General features: G+C 36.9%; 1 protein-coding gene across 2 annotated transcripts in view; it reads left to right on the top strand.

Annotated features, from left to right (window-relative positions):
• Window positions 1–10,561: 10,561 nt before the first annotated feature.
• LOC122790307 (ficolin-2-like) overlaps window positions 10,562–12,413 on the top strand; it is a 272,987-nt gene continuing 271,135 nt past the window's right edge. For both annotated transcript variants that reach the window (XM_044057825.1, XM_044057824.1), the window contains exon 1: window positions 10,562–10,688. In XM_044057825.1, the coding sequence (XP_043913760.1) occupies window positions 10,589–10,688 (100 nt within the window). In that variant the 5' untranslated portion in view covers window positions 10,562–10,588. The remainder of the gene's footprint in view (window positions 10,689–12,413) is intronic.

Here is a 12,413-nt window from a genome sequence, read left to right as displayed (position 1 = left end):
ATGAAGAGCATCAGCTTCCTAAGCTCTTGGTTAAAGGAAAACTCAACAGCAAAAAAGGCGTTTTAAACAGATCTTTATTGAATGTAATCATAAGAGCACTTTTGTGAATTACAAGTGTAGCTATCTGTCTATCTATATTTATATAATGACTGCTCATTGCTATTCAGAAATGAGCATGATGATTGGACAGCCCAGCCAGCTTGCCCATTGTAAAGCAACCATATAGCAATAGAAAAAAAGGCCGACCTCTGAAGTACCACAGAGTGGCTAGACTTTCTATTGGCATAAGCTGGGGAACAGAAAAATATAATAAAAATCAGGTATGTTTTGCAAAACTGAAAAAAAACAGACACATACATGATTCTCCTTGTATTTCTCCACTGTTCCTCATAAAATCCTGACTTTTGAAACATTAAAAGAAAAACAAAACCCAGCAACAGTGGAGTTTCTTTTTTTCCATCACTTCTCCTGCACTACATTGATGTACTGTGCATGCGTGGGAATGAAAGTCCCATACATATGCGTAGTATATCAGTAAACAAGGAAGCATGCAGAAGAACACTGATGTGCTGTTATTTAAGCACATTACGTGAGAAAGGTAAGCAATTTCTTTCATAAATAATGTCATTATATAAAAGCTATTGCAACAAAAGCTTTTTTAATCACTTGGGCTTCACACTCGTGATCAAACGATACCAAGCATGAGTAAATCCTGATAAATCCATGCACAGTCATGGATAGATAGATGTATGCATATGTATGTTTGTATGTATATAAATACTTGATTCCTATATCGTAGAGTAGATATGGTGTAAAATAAGGAATTGATTGTAGAAAACTGAAGTATGATCATATGAGCCTTCTTCTTTGAGTGTGAGCCTTATTTTCCATATTTTGTTTACTGTTGACTGTGTATTTATTATTTGCTTGCTAATAAACTGGATAATACAAAGTCTACAAGTTTAGAATTAGTATTTTAAATCTGACTTATTTTTAATTTAGCTTTTTTTTTTTGAAGACAAATTGGTGGAAACTATACTCTGTTGGGCTACATCTGTATTTATTTGGCACTAAGTGCCGATGACTCAGGCTTTTGGCTGCTAATGAGCTGCTTCCTATAGTACATATATGGGTTCCCTCAGCCTCTGTTTCTCTGCTGTGTGACTCTATCCTAACCACTTTGTCAGATAGTACCCCTGGGCTGCACATAAAAGGAGACACGTGCATCCTGTGTGACTGTCCTAACCCCTTTGTCAGATAGTACTCCTAGGGTGTCCATAAAAGGAGACACGTGCATCCTGTGTGACTGTCCTAACCCCTTTGTCAGATAGTACTCCTAGGGTGTCCATAAAAGGAGACATGTGCATCCTGTGTGACTGTCCTAAACACTTTGTCAGATAGTACTCCTAGGGTGTCCATAAAAGGAGACACGTGCATCCTGTGTGACTCTATCCTAACCACTTTGTCAGATAGTACTCCTAGGGTGTCCATAAAAGGAGACACGTGCATCCTGTGTGACTCTGTCCTAACCACTTTGTCAGATAGTACTCCTAGGGTGTCCATAAAAGGAGACACGTGCATCCTGTGTGACTGTCCTAAACACTTTGTCAGATAGTACTCCTAGGGTGTCCATAAAAGGAGACACGTGCATCCTGTGTGACTCTATCCTAACCCCTTTGTCAGATAGTACTCTTAGGCTGCCCATAAAAGGAGACACGTGCATCCTGTGTGACTCTATCCTAACCCCTTTGTCAGATAGTACTCTTAGGCTGCCCATAAAAGGAGACTCATGCATTCTGTGTGACTCTGTCCTAACCACTTTGTCAGTACTCCTAGGGTGTCCATAAAAGGAGACACATGCATCCTGTGTGACTGTCCTAACCACTTTGTCAGATAGTACTCCTGGGCTGCCCATAAAAGGAGACACATGCATCCTGTGTGACTCTGTCCTAACCACATTGTCAGATAGTACTCCTAGGGTGTCCATAAAAGGAGACGTGCATCCTGTGTGACTGTCCTAACCACTTTGTCAGATAGTACTCCTGGGCTGCCCATAAAAGGAGACACTTGCATCCAATAGGCTGTCCTAAGCTATTAGAAATGGATTACTTATTGTCTTTGAATCCCTGCCTCCTTTACAGACACTAGTAAGTGCTTCAGTACTTGCTAGTTGACTACTAATCCCAGGATGTCTCCTACAGTTTAATGGCCTATCAAGTGCACTTTCAGTAAATATGAGTTTCAAGAGAAGAGGGGTTTATTATTGTTCATGCTGTTTCAGTTTTCAATGTAAAGAGTCTATTTTGTTTTTAGAACGTAGCTGGCAATGTTTTTGTTGTAAAATTTGAAATTGAAGCTTTAAATTAAATTTAAATGTCTGTTTTCATTCCAAAAGTAAAGAGGAAAACAGTATGCACACTGACAAGTTTGAACAGTGTTTTATGATAACTGGGGAGAGACAACCAAGAAATAGGATATTGGTATGGCTGGTAGGGCATACCATTAATCTGTTTAGGGACCCATTTGATCAAGATCTATCTCTGCCCACATCCATCCCCTCACAGCTTTGTTGCATCATCTCAAACATTGCCTAACCAGTGCTCTCCAGTACACCAACGACATTTTGTCAGAGCACATTTAATTAACATATCCATTCCATCCCTCAGACCCCCATTTCTTCCATGTTATTTTTATTTGAAACACTACAAACAGTTTCTCCAAACTAGTGTTTTCAGCCACTTACACTGTTGTTTTTTTGTTCATCACACACACACACACACACACACACACACACACACACACACACACACACACACACACACACACACACACACACACACACACACACACCCAAACTATGAATGTAGTGTTAAGACTGGTTTTCCTACTCAATAATTGCATTAAATAATTACAATGTTTTGTGAAGCTTGTTGAAACAATTTTTATCTTCGCACTTATTCTACACCATCTTTTGTCAAGAGTTCAGATATTGAATATTTTTCTCTTTACTGGCATACTAAAATATTGTCTCTCTGCTTATCAAATGTTCAGATGTATTATACTTACTGAGCTGGCCTAAAAATGGTCAAGTTGGATGAATGTCGTACCCAGAAGATAAATGTAAATCAATATATACATAATGTGCATACATACATACCTATATGCATATATATATATATATATATATATATATATATATATATATATATATATACAGTAAATGCCCTTTCTAAGTTTAATACATAGTAAATGTAAAACAAAAAATCAGTAAGTAAAGCACATCTACAAAAAGACACAGACAATTCTAGCTTTAAGTCTAAGTGGACAGCTCAAAGTTCCATGTAAGGTTTGCTGTCCACATTGTTTAATGTGTGCTTGGCAGCATTTAAATGCAACACATCCACTATATTACTCATTACAGCCTAGTGAGGTCTCCAGGTGTTTCTACAGTTACATCCTACTGATACCGATAGACTTGAGATAAAGCAGTTCACATTTGCATTAATAATTCCCAAACCATACTACATACACGGTATTAAAAGATTTCACACAATGGCAAACAACAGTGTTGATATCTTAACTTCTGTGCAGGGCAGATAAAGCAATACTGAATTTTATTTTTATGCTATTTATGTGTATTGTGATCATTTTCATACTTCTGTAAATATCTCAACAATCACGTGAGACAGACAGAACTGGTTTAACTTGTATGAAAGCTCAAAGCTGTATGAAGAAAATGCTTCTGGCAGTATGCGTGTTGCTCAAATGGCTACTGAGGTATTGTAAGCTGTTTATACAGCATTACATACGGCATACTTACTGAGGTTATTGTGGCTTATAAAATCCAGTTTAAGACCTAGAATTAAACAAATGCAACCATTACTCTGCTAAGGGACCCTTTTGACCAAGATCCATCTCTGTCCATATCCCTCCCTCATAACTTTGTTATATCAGATCAAACATTATGTAACCACTGCTAAATAGTTTACCATTTGCCGTTTTTTTAGTAAAATTTATGGTTCTAGAGATATGAACATTTGTTTGAACTGCGAGGCAATAACTTCATTTTTAAAAGGCTTAAACCACACCCACTGAGAGTACAAACTCAAAAGAGCTCTAGTGCAGGGAACGAGCAGTCATTGTGATACAGTGTTGCAACTAACTGGTATTGATGTGGGAGGTAGTGAACACTCACAGCCTTTTCTCATGGTATACTAAATGTTAACAGTATTACAAAGTTTCTTGTAAAACACATTCATTACTGGATTTTACTATTTTGAAAATGTTAAAAGGGGCAAGAGGTTCTTGATTTATGACACATATTAAACTTCTAGTTTCTTCTAAACTCTTAAAGAAAAAGGAAAGAAATGTTGTCTTTACTGTTTTACAAAACATGTAGAGAAGTTGCATAGTGAAATTTTTCATGGTTAGTGGCCACATGCAGGGTATGGGTAACACAAAAACCCAAGTTGTACAAGAATAGGAAGACCTGTATACTGTGGAGTATGGAAACGAATGCTTAAAGAGATGTAAGTAGAGTGGTGTAACCAAATAAGGCAATAAGAAGATGTTAATGTAGGCAGGTAAAACAGTGTCACAGCTCATCGTTAAAACTGCATTTCATTGCACAGTGCTGTAAAGGTGCCCAGCATGCAGCATTGCAAACAGCAACATGCTAGGAATCACAGCAGTCCTTGACCAGCAGCATTTATTTGTATGTGAAACACTCACTATGTAAGCTACTGGCATATTTCATTGATGAAATGCACCACAAAAATTCATAAACATTTAACACTTTTCTAGATGTTATGTGTCTTTACGCGGAAGAACATTTCTGGTTTCCACTGACAGTACAGGAGACAGCGATCATTGTGAGAGGCTTCTAAAACTTCACACATCTCCCTGTGGCACTGGATGTGACAAATTGTACACTTTGGCAAGAACAACCCCATTTGGCCCAGAGTCTCAGAAGTATGTTAACAAAAAAGGTTACCATTCCTTGTGCTGGCAGGTAGTGTGCAATACAATGGAAATTTTCCCTGTGTATGCGCGCGTGTGTGTGTGTGTGTGTGTGTGTGTGTGTGTGTGTGTGTGTGTGTGTGTGTATGTGTGTGTGTGTGTGAGATTGTGTATATGTGTGTGTGTGTATATGTGTATGTGTATGCATGTGTGCATGTATGTGTGTGTGGATGTGGATGTGACAGTGTGTGTGTGTCTATGTGTTTGTATGTGTACGTGTGTGAATGCACATGCACCCTGACACTTTTGATTCCCATATTTGGCACATGTCTTTCTTGTATCATTGCTTTCAGTAGGATGACTTCCCATAGGGCCAACTGATTGGTTAGTTCAGGCTCACTATGTGCATTGATATAGAAACTGCATGTAGATATACACTTCCCCTGAAATTTTATATTGCATGTTAGAAGTGAAATGGGATACCCCTTGGAATCATTTCTCAAGATTCCTGTCCATAATCCCAAAACTGGTACTGAAATGCAATATAGTACTACTCCTGCTGAAACATGGAATATAATATGGTGTAGCTTTGGAATGCTGAAAGCATGCTTCCTTGACGTATCTCTTGGAGCATTGCAGTACTCTCATGACACAGCCAGGATGCTGCTTTTTTGTCTGTATCATGTTAAACAACATGATCATGTTGAAACAAGTTGATTAGCCACATGAAATAACTCAATTAGGACCTTTCCCAGACCACACACAATTACAAGTAGAAGATTTAGGAGAGGAACATGAGGTGGAAAAGGATGCTGTAGGTGCAAGGACAGTCCACTCTCAGCAGTGGCATATACACTTCAGAGTGCACTTGCAAAGCAGCAATATCTGATCAATAGCTATGGACCATGTCAACCATAAAGTGATACACAATAAACATGATGTATACAGCGTTACTATCAGGCAACACTGGGCTGTACATGGTCTGGCACACTGTACCTCAGAGCAGTCATAATCTTTTACATGAATTATGTAATGGTCTGCTGATATATGGCATGTTATCATAAAGTACAACCCAGATTTGTAGCCAGACATTTTGCAAGTGTGCAACAGCTTCCAAATTATAGTTCCCCAACCCCACATAATGCAGAAAGAATCAAAACATCCATTTAGTCAACCAGGCATTCTAAAAGAGAGCCATGTTGCAAAATATATACCTTGCTTCTTTGTCATGTTTCACCCTACAAATTATTTTACCACTTTTTCCATACCTTGTTTACCCTATGCTTGCATCCTATTCCCATTTTTCTTTTCTTTTTATATAAGAAAGTGGGCACTGTCACCCAAACAAACTGCCCCCTTGCATTTTATTCTATCCTATGCATTTTCCTTTTGTATTACTCCAAACTCCCATCTACCCTCTTTTATTTGGTCCTATTTTCTACCTCTTTATCTTGGATTGCAGAATATGTGGCCCTTAATATTCAAAACATACTTTACTTCAGTAGTGCTGTTTAGTGCTGTACTGTATATCACTCTCCTTATTGTTACTATAAGCAAGCAGTTCTTTGTTACTCTGATGTAATGGCTATGTCAAGACATGTGGTATAGACTATGCCCCAAAGGGTGCATGGATATACCACTTCAACCTATGGCCATACATGTTGCTCTGCCCTAAAAAGTAATAGAGGACCTTTGCAGATTATCAATAACACAAAAAGAGTACCAGTCAGTCTATCCCAAGTGAGAAGCGAAGTCTGTGCATTACACCTCAGACATCCATCCATTGGGTTTTGTCTTGCTGTGGTGTGCATGAACATTGCTCCAAAGCATTTAAAAGTGCTAGCCAATATTATTTTCATTGTTGAGTTTTCTACTAAAAAGTGAAAAAGTAGTTTGTATTATGTTTTTTTTTTAATTTATTATAGAACGAAGAACACAATATAAGAAAATCCAGGTGACTGATAAAGGTGTTTTAAAAGCTGCTAGTATGCAGTAAAGTTAGCTTAGGTGGTGACTAAGAAACATAAATAAATTATAAAAAATGGTTTCAGAATTCAGGAAAGGATTCTTTTAATTCCCAGTCATACCTCTCAACCTACAGACCTTGAAAATAACAAAACCCCTTGAAAAGTAAGGACATCCAGCTAAAAATCTGGATATCTAGTTATCATAAAATCTCAATACCAAACAGCACATAGCTCTTCCCATATCCAGTAGGAATGTGGGATACAAGTCAGAAACATATGCTTAAAAAGCAGAGAGTGATTAAACAGATGGGAAAATATAAATACTTTATCAGAGAAACAGTGTAAAATCTGTAGACTTTGATGAAGTGTACTGCAGAATTCTATCCCACAAGGTCGTTTAGTTTTGCTTCAGAGAAGGAGAGATGTAAAATATCTGTTCTCTTTCCTTAAATATTGTTGCCACTAGTATGTTGGTAATGTAATCTGTTTTCTATGTACTTGGCAGCTTCAAAAATCAGATATGATGAGAAAGAAATTCAGAAAATTGTATGAAGAGGCAAATCAAGCTTGAAAATAGGAACATATTTCTAAAATATAAGGACATCCTCTGCAGAGGTGAATCAGGCTTGAAAAGAGGAACATTTCTTCAAAACAGAGACAGTTGAGAGGTCTGTTCCCAAGCAGCTTGGCATTAGATCACATTAATCCTGGTCACTTGTTATTCTTACAAAAGTTTTATAGAAGAAGAGCTAGAAAAGAAAACCTCACGACTGTTCCAGTAATTGCTTTGGCATGTCAAACTAAGAAACACGTTAGCTCGAGGCAGCCATGGGTCCTTTGAAGTTTTGTTTCCCCCTGGCATCCCGACGTTACAGTGATATCACTTTAGCAAATTCAATCTTTGGCAAGGCTTCTTATAACTAGGTAAAACATTACTACTGGAAAAAACATAAAAATCAAAACCTGGAATACTTACTGTGGCCAGGCAGGGTAGATACAACACATACAGCTTGGGAATTGTGGTTTGAACTCAATACTGCTTTTTATTCCCCTGAAAGCTGATATGGCTGCTAACAGAACTTCATATCTCTTTTGACAGCTTCATAATATTTCCTCCCATTCTTGTTTTTCACTACATTTCATGTACTATAAGATAAATTTGATCAGCAACTGAGTTTGGGCTTGGAATTGTCAGAGAGGGATATAGATGTATCTTTTGTGTAGTTTCTAGCACTCCTGTTTGACATGACTCACATCATTTCATCAGTTTTCTATGTAGTTAAGTTCCTTGCAGCAGTTTTGCCTGAATTATAGGCTCACTTCTTAATAACTGTTTGCTGTTGATCATTCAGTTCCATACAGTGTATTGTTTACTGTATATGTTTCATTTTTCTGTCTCCACCCCCTCATGTTTCCAATGTTTTTTGTCATTTTGCCTCAACACATTTATTAGATCCACCTACTTATTTCTGAAATCTTGTCTCAATCATATTTACATTTTCACTTTTGACTCTGTCATTCTGTCTCTTATTGGCAGTTTTCTATTCATGTTATCTCTTAACCCAACAAGTTTTATGAGTTTGTATTGTATAGGAAATCTAGTCTCAGCATCATTTTAAAAAGTCTGTTCAGTGTTTAAGTATAGTGTTTATGAAGTCACTCAAACAACTTCTTGTTATTAATGTAATTATTTTCATATTCATAAATGGCGTATCCCAGTATATAACATTATCTCAAAATATTTAATTTTCAGAAAAGCAGTATTGCATTTAATCTGTCTCACATTTTCTATAAACATAATAACACAACTTTTAAATAATGTGAATTTCAGTGCCAAACAGACAAATGTAGATTCAACAATACTAACATCATACAAAGAGCATTTTAGGCTTACAAGTACAGCTTTCATAAAGTTGATTATATTATCTTTCTGTCCCTGGCAAGCAATATCTCCTAGCAGCACATCTAGCAAAATAGTGTGATTACTAGACAAGCCCCCAAAGCTGATTATTTTAATTCAATAACTAATCATCTTCTTCTCTTTTGGCTGTTCCTGTTAGGGGTTGCCACAGCGGATCTTCCTGTCTTCTGCATCTTGCTCTGTCACACCAACTACCTACATGTCCTTTCTCACCACATCCATAAACCTAATCTTAGGCCTTCCTCTTTTCCTCTTACCTGGCAGCTCCATCCTTAGCATCCTTTTTCCCAATATACCCAGCATCCCTCCTCAGCACATGTCCAAACCAACGCAATCTCACCTCTCTGGCTTTGTTTCCAAACCTTCCAACTTGAGCTGACCCTCTAATATACTGATTCCTAATCCTGTCCATCCTTGTCACACCCAGTGCAAATCTTAACATCTTTAACTCTGCCACGTCTGACTCTTGCCTTTTTGTCAATGCCACCGTCTCCAACCCATATAACATAGCTGGTCTCACTACCCTCTTGTAGACCTACCCTTTCACTCTTACTGGTACCCGTCTGTCACAAATCACTCCTGACATTCTTCTCCACCCATTCCACCCTGCCTGTACTCTCTTCTTCACCTCTCTTCCACACTCACCATTACTCTGAACTGTTGATCCCAAGTACTTAAACTCATCCACCTTCGCCAACTCTATAACTAATGTTGTATCTTTTGACTTTTCCCGGTTAGGGGTCGCCACAGCGGAACTCCGGTCTGCTAATGATTGGCAGTAGATTTTTACGTACTGACTTGCCAGGCCTGACTCACAACCTTCAACAAAGGTACGCCCATTCACGCATGTCTCCACACAGAAGACGCTTTACTAATAAACATATCAAAATATAGGCTGCCTAAACTCAAAATTTGCTTTTGACATGTGGGTAGGAACATTTATAATCAGCTGTGGACTTCTTCAATCATGAGCTATAATCTATATATGTCAGAAATGAGTAATAATTCTTTAAGTACAGATTTATTTATATATGTGTAAATATATATCTATTTGTTTGTCTACCTGCCTCTCTTTCTTGTCTATGATTTTACAGGCTGCATTTCCTTTGTTAAAATATTTATTTTCAAGCCATTGATATGGAAAATGTTTCAGTGTTCTTACTAATTAACCTTTTTATCCAAAAGATACAGAGAAATCTATACTTAATTATATGACATGAAGAGAGAAACATTTATGTTTTGTACAAATAAGTAAAACATTCTGATTTTTTTCCTGTAATTTCACATCAAAATGCAGTGTGGTTCTAAATATTTTTTGTCTTTGCTCTAAAAGCAATCAAACAACCAATTTTTTTCTGTGGATATCATATGCTTTTAATTGTGAAATGTTTTACCCACATAGCATACACAGTAAATAAAAATTCTTTATTTTAACCCACCCTTTAACCTCAGTATTTTTGCAAGCTGTCTCAAGTTTGAGATGTAAACACATCATGAATAGGAGACTCAAGTCACACGTAAAAGATGCACAGTTAAAGCATTGTAAGTCACTGAACAGAAAATATCTTTTACAAGAAATCAGGACTCTAAAACACAAGGTAGTACAAAATAAACTCAACACCCTGGGGTAATTTCACAAAAACAGAGGTTTCTTTAATATGAAGAAGATATAAGTGGAGAGTGTTTTCATTATTTAAGTGCTAGAAATGCCGCTCATGTAACACAGCTTGTGAAGGAGTGGATGAGCATCGTATCAACTGTTTTAGAGATGCCGAATCAGGTCCTAATGGTACTGCTTCTCTGCTTTGCTGCATCTACTGATGCAGAAGAATCCTGCCCTGGTAAGCAGAATCTGTCTTTAGCATCTTTATTTGTGGTCGCTATCCAGGAAGTAGAACTTGTAACATTACACAAAATATTAATAGCTGTACAAGGCATTATTCCAACAGTGATAAATTGTATACTGATTTGATTCAAGCTGCAGCTCAGGTAAAATGACAGGTACTGAGTGTTTAATATGCAGCAATATGGTTTACTATCAACATGTTGTATGGTAGTTATGAAAAACTTGGAAGGTCAAAATTATGGTTCCAATTTTCCGTAACGTCGATCCGTGCATGTTAGAATAAAACAACAGTGAATGCTATTGTGCATTCGCTCATATGAGCTCAGTGTTCTGACTGGACATCACACTACAGTGGGGATTGGGAAATTTACCCTTTTCCTCACTGTAGTAAGATCTCAGTGTTTGCATATATAATAAGCATGGGGTGTGGGGGCACAGCCCCCAACATGGGGGGGGGTGCATGAATGCTTGCCTCCCTGCAAAACATTGGTATGAAATCAGCAGAAGGCAAGGTACGTTGGGTAATGTTGATAATACTGAATTTTGAATTAGCCACATTACCACTTTCATTGTTTTGATTAAATAATGTTTCCATTCTTGACTTTTGTTTTCGAATAAGTCATTACTCAGACAAATGTGTTTCTACATTTTGATAGTAAACCTAGCTCTCTCTCTCTCTCTCTCTCTCTATATATATATATATATATATATATATATATATGAATGACTACATGGCCAACAGACCATGTATATAGAACATAACATAAAAATATAATACTATGGTGCAAAATAATTTTTAGCATACATGCAACTAAGAATTGTGAGGAAAGAAATTGTGTGTGTTGTGTGTAAGTGGGCTTTTCTGATCTGCAATATAGCTGCATCAAATAAATCTTTACATGATAAAATTTTCTGATATGGTAACTAACTTGTTTAAATCTTATATGCACAGAAATGTAATGATGAGCAAAACATTTTGTTTTTTTGATAACATGTCAAATTTATAATTAAAGTTTGTATGCCCATTGCAAATACATAGACCAAGTATAGAAGCCCAGCCATGAAAATTATCTGCAAGTATAACTGTCGTAGCTCACTAAAGTAATTTATCTACAACAAATACAAGAAGAAATGCAGTAATAAACAAATGGACCTTAAATATAATATATATATATATATATATATATATATATATATATATATATGCTAATTAGCAAGGTAAAAGCATAGTTTTTGGCTGTTGTTATAATTTTGCTAATTTAATACTTTACGGCTTGGTAGCGTTGTCGCCTCACAGTAAGACGCTGTCCGGTTCGATTCTCAGCTAGAGCATCTTCTGCTTGGAGACATTTGTGAATGGGCGTACCTTCGTTGAAGGTTGTGTGTCAGGGCTGGCAACTCGGTACGTAAAAATCAACTGCCAATCATTAGCGGACCGGAGTTCCGCTGTGGCGACCCCTAACTGGGAAAAGCCGAAAGACACAACAACAACAGCTTCATCAAAGAACAAAGTATTTTTTTTTTTGTAAAACAGAAACCATTCTGTCTTGTAACAACAAATTGCATGTTTCATAAAATGACAATGGGAGGGTGAAAGTATACATATTAAAACTAACAAGAACATTTCAATTAATAAGGGATGTTTTAAGCTTAAGAATCAAGTTGCATATATCTTTTTCTAAGAAACTTTTCAATGTCAATAGTTAAAAATTAAATATAA

The sequence above is a fragment of the Protopterus annectens genome, chromosome 16.part0 (assembly GCF_019279795.1).
Source record: "Protopterus annectens isolate FY-2018-M chromosome 16.part0, PAN1.0, whole genome shotgun sequence".
In the NCBI taxonomy this organism is placed as follows: domain Eukaryota; kingdom Metazoa; phylum Chordata; order Ceratodontiformes; family Protopteridae; genus Protopterus; species Protopterus annectens.
Note: the sequence above shows the minus strand (reverse complement) of the source record. Positions and strands in the feature narration are given on the sequence as shown.